At 38.7% G+C, this 19,714-nt stretch overlaps 2 protein-coding genes across 3 annotated transcripts in view; both read left to right on the forward strand.

Annotated features, from left to right (window-relative positions):
• dennd6aa (DENN/MADD domain containing 6Aa) overlaps positions 1-19,714 on the forward strand; it is a 271,486-nt gene that overhangs the window by 191,974 nt on the left and 59,798 nt on the right. The gene's annotated exons all lie outside the window — the stretch shown is intronic.
• LOC140302992 (serine/threonine-protein kinase 4-like) overlaps positions 1-19,714 on the forward strand; it is a 30,302-nt gene that overhangs the window by 5,951 nt on the left and 4,637 nt on the right. For both annotated transcript variants that reach the window (XM_072381546.1, XM_072381545.1), the window contains exons 3-10: positions 557-685; positions 1,243-1,357; positions 2,421-2,585; positions 2,693-2,860; positions 3,031-3,168; positions 3,449-3,580; positions 3,926-4,136; positions 14,741-14,892. In XM_072381546.1, coding sequence (XP_072237647.1) covers positions 557-685; positions 1,243-1,357; positions 2,421-2,585; positions 2,693-2,860; positions 3,031-3,168; positions 3,449-3,580; positions 3,926-4,136; positions 14,741-14,892 — 1,210 coding nt within the window. The remainder of the gene's footprint in view (positions 1-556; positions 686-1,242; positions 1,358-2,420; positions 2,586-2,692; positions 2,861-3,030; positions 3,169-3,448; positions 3,581-3,925; positions 4,137-14,740; positions 14,893-19,714) is intronic.

The raw sequence follows: 19,714 nt of genomic DNA on the forward strand, positions 1-19,714 counted from the left end.
ACTAAACCCAGGCTCGAGACTGCAATGAGAATAATCCGGTCCGGCCACAGCAGGAACATCTGAAGTGACAGATGCTGACAACTGATAGCTAGTTAGTTCCTCATTCTTAAACGTATGAAAAAGCTTATTAGCACAATAAAATGAACAGAAACATGACTGATGCTGACGTCTAGCCCAAGATCCTGATTTACTTTTTATGTTTCCACCCAGAAAACCATTGAAGTGCACTAAATACCTGCAACAGGGCTTGTCCAGCTTAGTTCTCACACTCTCCTGTCAATTAGGTTTTCATTCAGTAGCATACCAGACCAAGCGTCAGTTTATAACAGACAAAAGAAAGAAAACTATGTGAACAGACTCCGTGGAAAAATGACAAAAGCAGCATATAATCTGTAGTTAAAGTTTTAAAATTTATCAGAAGTCAGAAGGGAAAGTTTTCCTTTCCTGTATTCTCAACAGATTTGTATTGTGCTGTTATATAGGAAACTGTTGTCATTCACAGGTCACCCAAACAGCTGAAACTTTATGATAAACTTCTCTCTTTGTGTTTCTGCAGGTCTTATGGTTGTGTATTTAAGGCTAATTATAAAGAAACGGGGGAGATTGTAGCCATCAAACAAGTTCCTGTGGAATCTGATCTTCAGGAGATCATCAAGGAAATCTCCATCATGCAGCAGTGCAACAGGTATGTGTATCTGAGTCAGAAGCTGCGTCACCGGTGTGATGTAGAGTCTGGGAGGTCATTTTGATTATTAACAGACAGATCGAATGATTCTTCACCAGAAATGACTCACAATGACTTTTGAATTTTGAATCTGTCGTAAACCATTGACACCACAATGTTACACTATCCACTCGATAACCATAACATTAATGGTTTAATCTAAACTAATCTGAACAACAAGTGCCCAAACGCTTCAAACTTCATCTTGCTGCTCCAGTCTTCTTTTTCTTTCATAAAGCTGAACACTTGAGATATATTTGCCTGAGTCACAGTGTTATCTTTGTTTAATGCATATATATCCATCTATATTTACAATGTGTGTTTACTATTGTTGCCCCAAAGATTATATTTGAACATATTCTGAACTTTTCAGGCTCATCAGAAGATAATTTTATCTTGGATGAGCATGGTGGTTGAAAAGTTTTGAGAGTCTTCAACTAACAAAAACATTAGAATGATCTGAGCACATAGAAGAAAAACTCATGCCTGTGGTCTTACACGTATGTCTGTGTGTTCAGTCCCCATGTAGTGCGGTACTTTGGCAGCTACTTCAAAAACAGGGACCTGTGGATTGTCATGGAATATTGTGGTGCCGGATCAGTATCTGATATCATCCGAATACGTAACAAGACGGTAATGTGATACTCTAACACACACTCCCCCACCATGTAGTTTGTGCAGTACTCCGTGTTGAGCATCAGAGAGAGGGAGGCAGATATTTTACTGACAACATGCTAATATGATTGTGACCAATTTGACGTATAAATGCTTCACTTGTTTTTCTCTAAATGGGGTTTAATTGACACTTTCTTGTGTAGCATCAGATTAAATTACAATGTCCACTGTAAGCTTTTTCTGTCTCATTTATTACCTTATTACTTTCACCTCTTGCATCCTTACAGAACATCACCCAACACAGGTGGGTCTTGCGTTCACCTTGTGCTTTTTTCTGAGTGCTAGGGCTTTTTAAATTTTCTTTTAATGTATTTATTCAGCTTTTCAGTTCGAGAGAAGAATGTATATGACCGTTTTAAGAAAAAGCGCTAATGCTAAAAGAGCTAATGCTGAAGCGACCAATCATACGAGCAGAAACTGTCACCCAGGTAACCAGGAGAAATGAAAAATAAAGCATATGCATTGACATGTCGTACAGAAATGATCAGACCAAAGAAAAGCCCATTTGTTTGAGCAGATCGGTCAGAAGCTAACTGTCGATGGTGATAATCTGGATAATGTGATGGAAACGCAGCTGAATCAGTCAAAAATGAAAATGACTCAAAGTCTGTCTGTCCTGTAGGTGACAGCAGAGCACAGAGACTCTGTGGGGAGATGAAAATCTCCTTTAATTTTGTGCACTGGCACTGCAAACCATCTGAAAGGAGTTCTATCTAAAATTGTTCCTAACAAACCTAAAGTAGGCCTGAAATTGGAATCCTTCTAATTGTTGCTTTTGCACAGGACACAAAGGCAAACTGTTGGATAAATCACTATACAGCCTGGTCTTTCCCCCTGCAAAATGATCATGCATTCAGACAATCCATGAGCAACTTTTTCTTTGACATCTGTGGCATCCATTGGACTAAACAAGAGTTTGAAGGAAATAGTGGCGTTAATTGACCACAGAGCTTGTTGAACAAGGGTATTTTGCTACCTGTGCTACCTAATCTCTTTTTAAATGCGTGTGAATGTCTTGTAGATTACAGAAGAGGAGATAGCTACTGTCCTGCAGTCAACATTGAAGGGTTTGGAGTATCTGCACTTCATGAGGAAGATCCACAGAGACATCAAAGCAGGCAACATCCTGCTGAACACAGAGGGTCAGGCCAAACTGGCTGACTTTGGAGTTGCTGGACAGCTCACAGTAAGGAGTAAATCTTTATACCCTCTTTGGTATTTGATGTTTTCAACTTGACCTCTTCCTATTTCTCCCTGTGTTATTTATTTTGTCTGTTCTTTTCCCTTCCTCAGGACACCATGGCGAAACGAAACACGGTCATTGGCACGCCGTTCTGGATGGCTCCAGAGGTCATACAGGAGATTGGCTACAACTGTGTGGCAGACATCTGGTCACTGGGCATTACAGCTATAGAAATGGCTGAGGGCAAGCCGCCTTATGCCGACATACACCCAATGAGGGTGAGGATGAGTTATTTTTTTAGAACGGTGCATTTATGTGTGTAAAGGAAAGGATGAAAAGTATATTTCAACTCTGTTGGCCTAAGGGAGCCATTTGTAGTATTTATGGTACTGTGACCTTTATGCATACGTTTGTCTGAGGTGAACTGAATTCATGTTTCTTCCCGCAGGCAATATTCATGATCCCCACCAACCCTCCCCCAACGTTTCGGAACCCAGATCTGTGGTCAGAAAGCTTTCGAGATTTTGTCAGCCAGTGCTTGGTGAAAAATCCAGAAAACAGGGCGACGGCCACACAGTTGTTACAGGTAACATTTTGACATCAACCAGTCAGTATTTGATTGGTAAACAAGTCCTCAAAATTAAAACCCAATGACCATACTCTAACGGGAAAATTCATGAGTATTTTACTCATTTCTTTTGGTGATTAAAGGGCATATTTATATACTATCTATCTGTAACTCCAGCTATTCCTTCAATAGTTAAGACTGGATTGTCGTTACATTTAAGAGTGTTTGAAACTAGGTTTCAGGGAAACATCTTTGCACTATTATCTGAGCTAATTTTATATTTCTCTTTGCTTTTCAGCATCCATTTATCAAGTCAGCCAAGCCCAACTCCATCCTAAGAGCCCTGATCACAGACGCCATGGAGATCAAACTGAAGAAACAAGAGGAGGCAGAACAGAGAGAACAAGATGCAGAAGACGATGACAATTCGGTACCGACTTTAAGGATTACATACACGAATCAGATGAATGGATGGAGTGTGGTAGTTGAGCACTGAAGCTGAGTCTGTGATAAACTTTAATTTACACGTGATTTTGATTAAAAGTGATCTACTTCCACCCTAAACTGTCACCAGAATAACATCAGTCTCTGAACTTCATCCACTGGAATTAAAAAAGACATTAACTTGACTTATGAGAGTGCTATCGTTCAGTTAATTTGCTTTGCTGACCACCCGGCTTACAATTTGGCATATTAATGAATTTACATTGGTTGCTGGTTATAAATGCAGTGACAGTACAATTGAAATTCACTTTAGCCCATACTTATGTCTCAGGATGAGGATGAGGTCGACCAGGGGACGATGGTGCGGGCTGGAGCCGGTGACTCTGGAACCATTCGGGCTGCTGGCTCATTAGAAAGTTCACTTGGCGGTACAGCTCGGACAATGATTGAACACGAGGACACGGGAACCATGCAGTCACAGCTTGGCACCATGGTCATCAATTCTGACGATGAGGATGACGAAGAAGCTGGCACAATGAAAAGTAAGTTCTTCTAAGCATTGGTAATTGACTTGTCGCATCAAAGGCTTCTTTTTTTAGACATTAGGTTCTCAAAGTTGTAAGAGCATAAAATTAACGAATAGTTCACAGTGATCCAATGAAATTGTACGATAAATCAAACACACTTACACTCCTAAATTATTGTAAATCAGTCATTCGTACTCACCCTTGACATGGAAAACAAACGAAGAAATGCATATGATGCAGCTTTTAAATTAATCTGAGATGAGATTGTGAGAGCGACAATGAATAGACTGAAGTGAGTGACGAAGTTCTGAGGCTGTTCAATTCGGACACTGAAGAAGATGACTTTGATGGTTTTAGTGCGCAGGAGGAAAAGGAAGAAGGCGATCAATGACTGTTCCTGGTGGGCTACTGTTTGTTTGTTTTTTTTTGTTTTTTTAATCGTCCGTGTTAAAGACACTGTTCCAAAAAAAAAAAGCATTTACGCCACGTATTTGTGCGTTACCGAGAGGTATTTAAGTTAAAACCATCAGTGTTACAGGCACTGTTCAGGAAAAAGAGCATTTACGTCATGTATTTGTGCGTTACAAGAGGTATTTAAGTTAAAACCATCAGTGTTACAGGCACTGTTCGGGAAAAAGAGCATTTACGTCATGTATTTGTGCGTTACAAGAGGTATTTAAGTTAAAACTATCGTTGTTACAGGCACTGTTCGGGAAAAAACGTGCGTTTTTTGTGCGTTACCGATAGGTATCTAAGTTAAAACCATCAGTGTTACAGGCACTGTTCGGGAAAAAGAGCATTTACGTCATGTATTTGTGCGTTACAAGAGGTATTTAAGTTAAAACCATCAGTGTTACAGGCACTGTTCAGGAAAAAAAAGCATTTGCAGTATCTATTTGTTTGTGTATCATACGAATTTAATTAAAAGTTTAAAAATCCTTACGTGTAACATCTTTCTGTGTAAATATCTCACATTACAATGTGGACACCCACGGCCTATAACCGGCCTATGCGGCCTATACAAGTACAAAATGGATTTCTTTTTAAAATTAGAAGGTGCGGCTTATATTCAGGTGCGCTCTATAGTCCGGAATTTACGGTAATAGTTTTGCTTTTGCAGTTGTTTTTATACAAAGTGCAAACAACAACAAACAAATATTTAGTGCTTGTGTCTGTTGCCAGTGAGTAACAGTTACTTGCATCTCGCTGTCAGGTTGGAGATGGCAGCTCTCTAAAACAACATGCCATCTTTATCGGTAGGCTAAGTGATCTACTTTGGAGTAACTCCAAAGACTTTAGTTTGTCATCAGTAGTTTCCATCAGGGAGAAGTTACTCCAGAGTTCTGTCTTGTTTCTTGCCTTTGCCTATCACAAACTCACTCCGTCTCCATATGCCCCCAAATTTCTCACAAACTGTTATCTGAAAAGCCAGATTCCTCCACTTTCTACTTCTCTGTTGTCTTCTGAACAGAACTTTTCTTTTTTGTGCCTTTTAGTAGCAGTAATATCACCGTTTCGTATAGTAAACCAAATGTATCTCTGTCAGATCGTTGTTTTTGTTGCACATTTTAACTTTAAACCAACAGCAGCTCTCTTCTTGGTGTTTTTTTGCACACAGAATGTCTGATACGTGGCAGATAGATTGTTCCAACATCTTTCAGATCTTTCCTCAGATGATTTTGGTTGTCTGACTTTCTTTTTTATCTTAATGTGATCCAAGACTAACACCATGATTTTATCATAGTGTATTGAGGAGAAAAGAAAAAGCCCAAAAACTAAGATTACCATTTGTTGTTTTGATGACAACGTGTGATCCATTTAAAGACACTTTGGAAAACACACACACACACACACACACACACACACACACACACACACTCCTCTTCATTAATTCTTTTCACAGCACCTGAGCCAAGTAAAAGGAGGAAAATTGTCAATTTTTCTTCTCGTGTTTTGCTCTTTTTTATTATTGTACATCAGCCTTGTCATTCTTTCTAAAACATGCTGAAAAGCAACTTTTCAAACTGCTCCCATTCTCTGCTGATGTGATTCATACAGTCACAGTGCACTTATCACTGCTACATGATGATGTTGTGGTGAAATTGTGACCTCGGCCAAACTTGCATGTTTGGCAGATAAATTGCACTTAACGGGTCTCCTTATCACTCAGAGGACACTCTGCCGTGTGTATCATGTGAATTAGGGTGAGGAATCAGCTGATGAAGAACAGTTTTACATATTTGATTTTTATTCTCTATGCACTCACATTGTTTTGAGCTGCTGCGTTCATAATTAAGACTTCTGTGAACAATCGCTTTGGCCTCCTGTTGTAAATGAAGTAGTCAATCAATGCACAGGTGCTCATGATCCTTAAACATGCCTGGAAGGTCTTCGTGATTGCCCTAATCTCTGAGTAGATTGACACGATCTGTTATCTGTCGTTAAAAAGTGCAGTTTATCCACCAGGGGGTGCACTGTGACCGTCACCTGCCGTACCTATGAACTGCATGAGCTCTGTGTTCTGTGTGTGTTCACAGCATCTTATCTTCACACAAGACAGACTTGTGTTCACCCAACAACAACAGTATCTAACAACTTCCAGAGTCGTTTAAGGTCTTTCAGAGCATGAATCATGAATATGAGGGCATCAACCTCTGCCGTGGTCGTTTTTTTTATTCTGGCTGTTAAAGAGAGACTTGTTTCCTTCAAAGAGCTCTGCCTAATAAAGCGTTTCCTTTGTTTTGTCAAGACAGTGGTCCATTTGGGTCATTATCTTGAAGCTAGGTGTAACTAATTTAACATTCACAAGCTTACCCTTAAGCACAGAATAAAGTGGGCAATACCAGCGGTTAACAAGATGTTAGAGTTTGTCTATGTAATTACAGACATGCTGATTTCTTATAGAAACAGCAGAATTTACGACTGGTTGTACGATACCCTTTTCTGAGTCCAACCTATTTTATTTACAAGTAATGTCCAGAATAGACAAACCTTGTATATGACACGCTCATGTGATATTTCCTATCTTTTATATAACCCGTATTTAATTGGGTTGTCCTGTTGAAAGACTCATGAAAGCAGATGTAGCCAAACAGAAACAACTACACACAACACATAAGCAGATGTTGCAATGAATATACTGACTTCTGGACTGTCATTTATAGAGAGATATGTTAGTGCAGCATCCATCTGTTCAAGTCTGCAGTGTGGGAGTTGGAAGCGTTGGATGCATTGGGTGCCTTTGGAATGGAGTCTTAATAAAAGTTGGGCTCTGCTCAACAGAACTTGCAGTCTGTGGGTGTGTTTTATGTTTGTTTTATATGCAAAGAATTAACCCCAATGAGACACTACAGCTCTCATTGAGATTGGATATGTAATTGAGTGTGTGTGTGTGTGTATATTTGCTTTTGCTCTGCATGACTCAAGTAATGCACACCCTTGAGTGTTTGAACACTGCCAGAAAGCTCCCCTGATGAAAACAAACCTACTCTGGAAGTGTATGGTGTAATATCACAACTCCTACACCGCATCTAATGAGGTTTATATTTAAGCCAGGGAAGCTTTGTAACATTTAGCATCATTAACAGAATTATACTTAATTTGAGTGAACACGTAAGAGGAGTAGTCTGGAAACTCTCTGTAATGAGCCATGTGTAGAGAAACAGGTTAACTCAACACCTTAGCTGATTAAAGGTGCTGTATTAAACATTTTAACTCCTGTATAGAGACGTGAGATACATGATATACTCTACTCATATGAGACAAAATACTATAAACAAACTGATGAGATTTCAGCACAGTCGATATGAGCACATGCATTCACAAACACGATTCTCATGATTTATCTTACAATTTCAGTGCCGGCTTATACATTTTGATACACGCTGATGAATACATACATATACACACAGTGTCTCCTGTCTGATGTCCTACCATCAAGTTAGTATTGATCTCTGCTGGCAGTTTAAACTGCATTAACACAGGAACATTTGGAGTTCTTAATTTCATTAGAACCTCTGTATCCTGCTGTTTTATGTTGTGTTTCAATATGCTCGCAATCAAGAATGTTTCAGTGTGTTTTTGTACAGAGTTGTGTGCATCTGTGTCCCAAACCAATGACCATAGTCTGGTCCTGCAGAGCCCCTGAGGATTAAGATAAGATATCAGTTCAGATATTGATCTTCCCCAATGGTACCGGAAAAGAGAAAGGCTTTTAATTCACACTGATAAGCCATGAACCCTCACTCGCTCTAATCCCTCATAAAAAACTTTCATATCTCACAGCTTCTGCATCTCATTGACAGCCAGAGTATTGAATTCAGCATTTGCCCCTAAAAAAAAAAAAAAAGACAATTTGAATTTAAAAATTGTCCCCTGACGTGGATCCAAGCGCACCTCCGCACCTCTTGACCCCTTCCTCACCTGTATTAAGTAATTTGTTGAACTTGTGAGCTCTCCTTTAGTCGTGAGTTTCATTTAGGGAAGAAGATAAACCTTCCCATTAATAGATACTTCCCATAAACTGGCACACACCAGAGGAGAAGTTGAATGGAATTAAATTAATATTTTGTCATTTGTTGAATGTTGAGTTGTGAATATGTTTTGTTATTAGCTGCCCAATGCTTGTGCTGGTTTAAATATTCCCCAATAAAGGATGTTTCTCCACTATTAAACAGTCAAGTTTAACTTGGTACTTTCACTTAGGCCTGTTGTGATTTGAAAGTTGCCGCTTTGATATTAAATCACAGTATGTTTTTTAAGAAGAAGCAGTAACCTTAATAAAGCTGTTGTACTAGATTATTTCAGTCAGTTATTGGAGAGTAATAAGAGTAGGTAGATGTGTTTATGACTGCAGACACTTTTCTTTTGTTTCTCTGTAAAACACACACATAACACCAGATGAACTGGAGCTGACTAAAGGGAAGTTGATTCAAACGCTCTATTCATCTTTTTAGCAATGCTCGGGTTGGCTTTTCCTTTTCAAAATACACAAACATTATTTTCTATTTTTCAAATATTTCTGCAGATACAATGAGAAGATTCAGCCCCAATATTTTCATGTTTATAGTTCCTTGAGGCTCAGAATTTTATAGTATTTTGTGCAGTTTTAAGGGTTACATAATACCTTTATGTTGAAGAGGCCTCAAAGATGCCATCAATGAATGGAAACCAATCGTTGTGTGATACTTGGGTATCTCTCTTCCCAGTGCTCTAAGGCAGTTTCAGTACCAGGAATGTGCCAAACAAAGGTCAGTTTACTTCAGAATGAGTCGGAAGCTCATGGTTTTAAGGTTCACAAACTTCTCTAGTGTTGATTTAAATCAAGTTTACTGTCTCTCTGGGTTGTAACAAAGCTCTTCAACCATTCTTTCCCTAAATATGATTAAAAGATTTTGTGTAGCTAATACAATGCCAGTAGCTTGCACACACAAATACAAACCACACAGTAAGCTGTGTACTCAGTTCCAGTGAATACACAAACCACTTTGTCGGGAACCTCATTAAAAGCATTGTGTGCTCTTCTCTCATGACTCTTTACTTTATTAAAGTTTAATTTTGTTGTGGGAAGTGGCAGGTGCAGATAGCAGCCCAGAGTCCACTGTGATTTAATGTGTTTGTACACACCGTAAAACCTTTGTGTTCCCTAAACGTTGGGTTCGTGTCCTCTAAAGTTTCTTCAGTGGAAGTTGTTAAAGTAGCTGGCTCATTGCTTGTCATCTACATGTTTCATTAGCACATTCCATTAAACCCTTGTCATGTCAACATCTGAAATATGTTGGTTTAAAATACATTGTGATTATTTTATTAATGGGTTCTACCAAGTTATTTTTTACTCAAAGTGAATCTCGACTTGATGTTGAGATTTCTGTGAATGTAATTTGTCAGAGGAAGGCTGAACAGACAGGCGTGCGCATCAGTGTCGGTTAAATAAAGAGGATTCTCATCAGCTAAGGCTGTCGGGCAGTTTTTTTTCAAAAAGTTTTTATTTCTGGTAGACTTGAAGGTTTATTGTGACAAATAACAGCCCAATTTTAGCTTAAAAAATTGTTTAAAAAACTAAGTTTATCATTTATGAATTTAAAAAGAAAGTTATTGGTGTAAAACCTGTTTTGTCAGGATGTAAAGAAAAGATGAAGACCTTAATGCCTCGTTCGCGGTGAATTAGCAGAGTGTTGGTAGAGCTAGTCAAAAATTCAAGCTCATGACTTTTTTGTCACTAATCCTTTCATTTTCTTCTTCTGCTGCTACTCGTTATGATCACACAAATGTTGTAGGGTTAAAGAGGATGTTTTAAAACAATGGCGCTAGTTGAGATTAAAGTTGTACCAAGGGCTGGGCGATATGAGAAAAGTTATATCACGATATCAATCGATATCGTGATATATCACGATATAAAACAAATCACTATTTTGTGAATTTTGAATGTTTCTTGTTACTCTTCAGTGAGATTTGAAGATTATCAGAAGTTTAATTTTTAATTAAATATTTATTTTCTGTCAAAGTTGAACATGACATGTAAATACATTTACAGATAAATACAGGTATTTTAAATTAAAATCTTATATCTGACCGGTCAACTAATAAAAAAATAAATAAATAAAGAAAAAAAGTTTGCACCCTCCGTGCTCAAACAGGTGGTGCTGCTTCAGGTGATGAAAAATATTAGTGGTATCCTCCGTCTTCGTCGGAACATGTGCTCGACATAATTCGCAGTGCACACTACTCTGTTTCGTGTCGGACTTTTCGGGCCCTTCGTATCAACAATGTCATTCCTTATGCCTTGGGCTGTTCCGTCGGTTCTTCAGAGGCAGCACTCATTTTCTGTTTTTATACTGCTGCAGCAGCACAAACAAACACGCCACGACTAGCTGCTGGCATGACTATTCCAGCCACGTGATTGGTTCAGCACAGTGCAACGCTCTCTGTCATTGGCTATTCGTATTGTTTGTCAAAAGATCGACGAATGTAATCTATCAAAAAGTATATCGACTGTGTTTCATATCTCCATCGAGGAAAAGTTATTCCTCGATAGCTATCGATATGGTTTTACCACCCAGCCCTAGTTGTACCTTTATCTTAAATGGTCAAATGGATGAAACGATGGAGTGTTGTGCTTTGATGTGAAAGACCAAAGTAAAAAGTGATGTTTCTGATCCTCACATGGTTGGTTGGACTCTAAGTATTGGAGCATACTAACACTAACTGTGTTTTGCAGCTTGTTTAACCAAAAGCTATATTAACACTTCGGCTGAATTATGTAACAGACGAGCAGAAAGAGGATAGGTAAAGTGCCTTTTTAAAAAAAAAAAAAAATTATTTACAATCTGAGATTATAAAGCTCAAAAAACTGAGTGATCATGATAACCAAATTTTGCAACATGGATCTTATTCCTTTAAATACAACATGGACATTCTTCCCTAAACTTGTCTTCTTGTCGATGTTACAAGAACACAGGAAATATCCCACATCAGAGAGATTGTGTACGTACAGAAGTATAAAAAAAGACATGAAACAATATCAACTGACTTGCTTCCTCCACACTGGGTTGACATGGCGACCAACAAAGCGCAGCAGATAAAGCACAGTTGATGTGTCTGACCAGTCAGATAATTGCTCAAGTCACCAAAGAACAAGAGATGCCAAGCTAGAATTAAAGAGCCATTAGATCATAGGTTTTTATGGGTCTGACCTTCTGTCATCTGATTATGTTGGGGGGGGAATCTCCATTTAGGGAAAACTATGGCTACTATCCTTAAACTTCTCTCTTATCTGTGTCTGAGAATAAATAGTCATCAGTTGTTCTCAAGGGAGCGCTCGACATCACATTAATTTGGTGCTTTAAAAAAACCGACTTCAGAGCATGTGAGATCAACAGTGATGGGCGTTAATCGGTATTACAAAGCAACGGATATCTGCAGGGTTTGAATGCCAGCAGATGTCTGTTTCTAACAGATTTATTCAAAAGATGCTTCACTTTTGGGTTGATTGTTGATGTCCTCATCGACAATCTGTTTTAATTTCAAACAAAAACAGTCTCCTGACAGACAAACAAACCTTCACCACACATACTCAGGTGTCTAAAATGACATATCTCGTGACCTTTCCGTACACTAACGTGCTAAAATGCAGAATTTAGCTTAACATTGGCTGTTGAAGCTGATGTCACCGTCTTTGGAAAAGGTCACATGTAAAGGGTGTAAAAAGTTATTTCTCTTTAAAGACTAAACGTAGTTGTCAGACTCGGGAAGAGTCGCCACTGCTTCCAAAGTTTCTGCTTCAGGGATCGTTAAATGGCACAGTGATGTAGATGTGGGCAGAAACCCAGTAAAAGTTGCATGTTTTGAAACAAAAATACATTAGAGCGAATATGGCCTTTATTCTGTGTTCGAATCAAATACAGACACATTATGGCAAGTAGTTGCTCCATTCGGCTTCCATCACATTTACATTTTCCAAACATGAAATAAAGAGTGTAACCCAAGGATCCAAGGAGTTTTATTCAATCGCCATCTGTAGTTCAGCAGGTGAACTGGACAGCAAACTTCTAATAGTGCTGAAATTCAGCCGTTTGTGGGCAGAATTATGGAGCACATTACGGAAAAGGTTACAGTTACGGACTTTTTTGTAGTTTTAAAATCTTTTTGGCAAACATCTGTGTTGCTGTAGTTCAGCCTGTTGAAGCTCTTCCAGTTTCTGGATTTTTATTGTTGGCTGGCCCTTAACTCTAAGTGGAGCAAATTTTAATTGCTTCAGATATAAACCAGCAGTCGCCGTCATTACATCATCATTACCTTTGGCTTGTCTAATGTAAAAACTGAACATCCACCTGGGTCCTGAAGTCTTTGGTCAGTACAACTTGAAACAACTGACTCATGATTCTGGAGTTATTACTTTTCCATTTATACCCTCTCGTCATTGGCCATAAATTTACACACATAAAGCAGCTCTAATTTGCTCAGATTTTTGCCTGCCTTGTGGGGTTGGAGAATTCTCAGAGGAGCAGCATGGTGGAGTAAACATTTGAAAAACTTCTTGCACTGACTGTGCAAATGAAGATTAAGAGGGTCAACCTGATAAAAGGTTGTGAATACGAATCCCGCAGAAATGGTTCCTGTTATTACACCATTAACTATTCACACAAAGATGTGGGACCAGCATGAAACAGGCTGAGGAGTTAAATTCATTCAAATGAAAGTGTTGCTGGTTGGTTTTCACACCTTATGAATTGTTGGTGATTTCCTGTGTTGTGCATCTGCTCGAACATCCTGTAGAATCTGATGTTTGAGCTTCGTTGCATGTAAATGCCTCTTTTTTTCTTAATCTGGTAGACTAACGAGGCTCCACTTTTTTACACTGCTTGTGAGCTTTAATAGCCTTTAATGCATTTGTTTCCACTTTAAAGGTTGTGTGACTTTAATGCAGATGTATTGTGGTGGTCTTGTTCAGTGTTTATTGCTTCTTTAATAATGTAGTACTCAATTGATTCTTGAAGGTAAATTATCCGAAGGCTCGCACATTAAAGCAGTAACCTGCAGCTGCATGGGATTGAAGCATTTTCTGGGTAGATTTATGCTGATTGAATTACAGTTTCTGCATACTTGTATTTTAATCACTGATTCTGAAATATGTTAATGTGCAGTAGATGCATTTGTGTTGTGGAAGTACATTTAAAGTCAAATTATGTGCATGTAAAGGGGATAAGCTTGTTTAATGTATAGCTGCAGAGAAGATAAAACTCTCTTTGGATTGTGTCTGCCCACTATGGCTGGGCTCATAAAAAAAAGCCTGTTTTATAATCATTACAACAATTTTTAAGCTTTCTCAAAAGGGGAAAAAAAAGGAGTACAAACAGTGGGCTCTCTTTAGTGTGGGGAGGACAGTTAAACATTATAAAGTTAAAGGGGAAAGCTGAACTCACTGGCTTGGCTTGAAAAATGATCTAATTTGTCTAATTATGATGTGTTAATAAAAGTGAAATCAATAAATTGGGTAAATGCTAAATGATCAGGTACATTGGGCTAGCTGACAAAGTCTTTTATGTCATCATAGCTGCCAATATCTCAGCAACTAAGGACAAGACTGCTGTTAAAACCTGCATATCCTCCTTGTTTTAATACAAAGAGCCCTGCATTTCTTCATCGAAAGAGATAATAGGTTCAGCCAAGTCTGCATGCTCCCTCAAGCACAGCAGCTGCGTGTGCTACGTAGTTGTTAAGTAGTTCAGACGCACACGAGTGAAACATTATAAAAAAGCGTTCTAAAACCTAAACACTGCTTTAAAAGACAGCCTCCTAACTCTGAGGAAAAACCTTCAAGATGCCCAATAAAACCTTTTTATCGCTCAGTCTTTGAAGAACATGTGAGATAAAAACCATTTGAGACTTTAAGATTTAGCCTTTTTGTGTTAATTATTTCCCATTATGTTTATTTCTACATAAACAATCATTATTCTTGTGTCTTGAAAACGATGATGTGATGAAAGTGTCGCATCAGGCTTTAAAGGTCTGAAAAAGAAATCCACACGCTGGTTGAGTTAACGTTATCCACGCAGATTGTTGACGTCTGATGTGCATCTTCTGCGGTTGAGTAATTGTTGGTTTGCTTGTGTGTTACACAGGGAGAGATGAAACCATGCAGCCAGCCAAGCCGTCCTTCCTGGAATATTTTGAGCAGAAAGAGAAGGAGGCAAACAGTAATAACGACGGAGGACGTAAGGGAGAAAACAACGTAGACAACCGCAAGCTGCCTCCTGATGGAGATCTTGAATTGGTGAGTTAAACCCACTTATGCCCTCTAACATCTGACATTCAGTCCCGTGTTAGATGGGTTTTTATCAGCTCCGGCTCTGGTCAACATTGATGGGAGCAACACTAGCTTAGATTAGCTCATTTTCAGTATGCAACGACCCGATAAAAGAATCGTTTCTTTTCTTTCTCTTTTTTTTTAAACCATTGAAAGATGGTCTGCAGCTCATTCTCAGTTCTGTTATGTGGGGCTGATATTCATGGACCAGTCAAAGATGATAAACTTACGTAATGATCCCAGAAACATGTCCTTATCAGAAAAATAATGCCACATCTTTATATTATCATATGTTAAAGGCCCCTGAGGACTTACTACATACCATATTTATTTATACAGCACTTTAAAAAAAAAAAAAAAAACCTGGTAGACCAAAGTGCTGCACAACACCGGTAAAAACTCTAAGAACAGAGAGAAATTAAAATCATCTAGAAACAAACAGCACAGTGCAGTAAAAACTGAATAAACAGTAAAATTAATGTCAGTCTCACACTGGGTTAAAGGCCAAAGAATAAAAGCGATCACCTCTCATTTTCCTTTGTGATTTGGGAATCAGCAGCATCTGGTCAGCTTACCTGAGGGAACGAGGCGGGGTGCAGCAGGTTAGACAAATAAGCAGGAGCAAGGCCATTAAGGGACTTAAAAGCAAATAAAAGAACTTTAAAATTGATCCTGAAATAAATAGGAAGCCAGTGCGAGGAGGCTATAATCGGAGTGATGTGTTCTCGTTTCTCTGTACGTGTTAAAAGTCGTGCTGCCTGAAGGCGTGACAGGGTGACCTGGCTAATTCCTGTCAAGAGATCTGGGAACTGTTACTCGACTCAAATCAAGTTCTGTGAACATTGTAGCTCTCAGCAGCCTTGATATAAACATGCTATGACTACAAAAGGGATTTGATTGACCCATTTTTGTGGATTTTATCGTTGTTTAAAAGAAAAAAAACATGCTACTTTTGTTGGAAAAAAAGTTTTAGAGTAACATATACATACAACTTTATTGTGGAGGAAGGTCTATGAGGTGCCTTGAAAAGGTGTTCACAAACAGTTTTTCTGTTCAGTGAGGTAACATATTCTGATGGGTAACAGTTTTTATTACTGAGGCCACCAGCAGGTTTTCCGCTCTGTCCTTACAGTGTAGTACCTGACCACGTTTAACGCTGCTCTCCTTTCTAAAGCTTTTGGTATTCTTTGGTTTGGTATTTCTAGTTGTCTTTTTCACTTGTTCAGTGCCAGCCCTACACTATATCCTGCATGCATATATTTTCTGGAAACGTCACAAAACAATATTGTGCATCCTCATTTCTGTAATGCTGTTCAAAGCTGCTGCAGAAGACATGATAATCTGAGTAAAACATGTAAAGCTCCTGGTTTTGATGACATCACAGTGACGTACATTTGTATATTCCCTTTCAACCGGCTAATTTGGACTCAAATAATGAGCTGCTTATTTGATTTATTAACTCATTGCAAGGCAAATAGGCAAAGTAATTATCTTTTTTAACTGTAAACATTAGTTTTTATGCTACTTTGTGGTGTATTTTATATGATGTATGTAGTGACATTTGCAGACTTAACAACTCTACAGATTCTCAAAGACCTTTTCTTGCAGGATAACAGCAAAGTTTAGCGGTGGCCTTTTGAAAATACCGCTAATGCAGTAAAAATGGAAAATCCCATCCCAGAGTAACTGATACCCGTCCTGACCTAAGTTAGGACGTGTCCACATCATTTTGCATTTAGTCAAGTCGCGCAGGGTCTTACTGGTGTTTTTCATGCGTAACTGAGTCCACTTGTGCTTTCTCTCTTATTATTTATTTATTCGATTTGAACTATGTCTGCATTTTGATTGGTTGTTCTCTCACTGTCTACTTTAGTTACACACATTTTATATCTGTCTAATTATCCTCACATCTGTTCATTATTTATTTGTTGATCCAAGAATAGCAAGAGATGACCTTTAGTCATTTAAATTTGGAGCTTTGCACCAATTTATTTCTGCACATTTCTGTATTCTGTCCAGTTTGACACACACTCTGCTTATGCAGAGGTGTTTGTCAGAGACATTTGCACAGGACAAGCTACAGCTGCTTGCATTAATTATTAAATATCTGACCTTTTAAATATGAAATGATCTCTCCCACCAGATTACACAGCTGCCTTTCAGCTTTTACCACTTCTCACTTGGCGTCTGCAAAGACTTTTGGGAACTAAGTATTTGTATTTCAAACAGCTTTTATCAGATTTCTTTATAGAATTAGTATATAATTGAAGTTAGTATTTGCAGTGGTTAGATTGGGCTTAAATGATAGAAATCTTAACTCTGAAGCGGTTATGTTGTCGTATGTTTGCATTAAAGAACAGAAGGTAACCTCTGCTTGATGCTATTTTTGCTCTTTATCCCTTGTCTTTAACACACATGCTGCCTCCCTTAGTTGTTAAATGAATAACCTGCAGGCAGACTCTATAATAGTCACTCACATTGCATCTTCAGTGGCAGGATCATCACTCTGTCAGGGATGGGTACAGAAAGTCGGCATTAAATGGACCCCAGGGCCAAATTGTTAAAGACCGTAACACGATAAGCTCAGACGTTGTAGTTCCTGCTCTCAGTACTGGAAAAAGTCAGAAATAAAAGCCATATTTCTTAGGAATAACACTTCATGCTACATGCAGTACGAGACAAGGTGCTATTGAACGACAGACTTAAAGCATAAGAGCACAAACTGGTGATTGATAAAAATGTTAAGAGATAACATTTTCATTTGCATTGTGTGTGTACATGTGTGTTACTACACCATCAAACACCCAATGATATTAATGAGGTGGAGGGTAGATAATCCACCCGACTCGCTGGTATTGAAGAACAGAATTGTTTTGGATTAAGTATTCTCTTTAAAAAGCTTAAGATTCACTTTTGAGGCATGTGGTGGCAGAAACGTATCGATGGAGTCTGCATGTCCGGAGTTATGACAGCAGAAGTGAAACAGAAAATGTGTGTTTTACCGCACCGTTAACGCTATCTGTCAGTTAGAGGCAGATCAAATAAGCTTTACTTGGTGGGATTTGTTGTTCTATTAGACTTGCAGATGTGAGGATTTAAAAAAAACAAAACATTTCTTTGGGATCTTTAATTCTCTGAAGCAGTTTGTTGACAGTTTCATACTGGCCATGTTTAATTTTAGATCCGTCTACTCTCCATTACGGCAGTTACTGTATATTGGAGATTGTCATTTTGACGGGTAGCAAACGCCATCACTTTGATGTTTACACATCCGCACATTTTTACTGTTTTTAATATAACTGTGCAGTGTGTCTCTGGTTACCTACATCTCATATACTGGCTACATGTCTTAGCAAATAATCCCTCTTCACCATCAGAAGTGCTGTAATGTTATATGGTATTTTAGGCATGTTTAGCAGGAGCCGCGTCTTTTTTGTTTACATTTCATCTATCAGCTTTAGCAAATTCAGCGATGTGACAGTAGAGCATATGGTTGGCAAGCACTAACCTACATAATTCATGAGAGGTAGGCGTAGAACAACTAACCTCCCTCACAGTTCTGTCCGCACTACTTTTCTCTATACTTTGCAAGTCTATTTTTATTCTTCAGTCCTGATTTATTTCTTCTCAAAACGAGTCCCCCCCTGCTGCCTTTTTCTGTCCCTCCTCACATCTCTCTTTAGAAGAGACCTCAAGCAGACTGCAGATGGTCCCATCGTCTGCAAGTCTCATAATCTCTCAACACACACGGTGAAGAGTTGAGAGACGTAAACACGACTTATTTGTGAGACTTAAAGTTTTGGTAAAAAGAACATGGTCTGATGTGTAGAGCTTCAGGGGAGAGTTTGGTCTTTACAGGCTGCCATCGTCGCACCAACAGTTGTTACTTTGTCAGAGGAAGTTTCTGTTGGTGCCGCTCAGAGTGCACAGCAGGGGAGACCCTACTGCTCACATCATTTTTAGTTCATTTAATCGTTGAGGTGTTTGCCCCAGCAAAAAAAAAAAAAAAAAAAAAAATCACATATTTGGGATTGTTTTAGTTAGAACTTCAATTAAACTTTATCCACTGCATTTGCAAATGCGTAGGAGAGACGAAGAGAGCCGTGTGGTGATTTTAGAACCTCAAAATGAACAATCAGATGGATATAACATGCTTTTAAATTTCACAACAGTTTCTCAACCACATGTACGGTTGTTGGTCTAGTCCTCAGATATGTTACTTCTCAACTGATCAGACAGCAACTGCTAAATGTGGCTCAATTTATATTTATTCTCTCTGATTTGTACAAAATAAATAATCAGTTCAACAACAATGAGTAATATGGGCCCACGCCAGCTGTCAGCCCCTGTAAGCACATGCTTTAAACTGCTCATACGGGGTTATTATGGACTGCGCTGAACGAGGCGGGCAAAATATAACGAGAGCGGCCAATCTCCAACAGCTGATGTCTGTGCCGTTTAAGTTCAGTTGAACTCTTACTACAATCCTTTGGTGTTTTAGATCCATTTACATAAAGCATTTGTACATAATGAGCCGGTGTGTTAGCATGTGAAAGGGAACGTATGAGAGCAGACTGTTAGCTGAAATGCTAAATGTTTGATGACTCGAGGTACGCCGATGCGTGCAGCGCCACGCTCATGAAGGTGTGTTGGGTGATTTTGTAGCTTCGCACTGACAATGTTTTCAACTGAGCATCTGACATGGACATCATGTTTTTCATGTATCATGTATTTCCCAAAATCTATGACTAATTTATTGATAATTTCCTTGGTTTATTACTTATTTTGC

This window comes from Leuresthes tenuis, unplaced genomic scaffold, assembly GCF_036924035.1.
Source record: "Leuresthes tenuis unplaced genomic scaffold, fLeuTen1.0.hap1 SCAF_3, whole genome shotgun sequence".
NCBI classification, from domain to species: domain Eukaryota; kingdom Metazoa; phylum Chordata; class Actinopteri; order Atheriniformes; family Atherinopsidae; genus Leuresthes; species Leuresthes tenuis.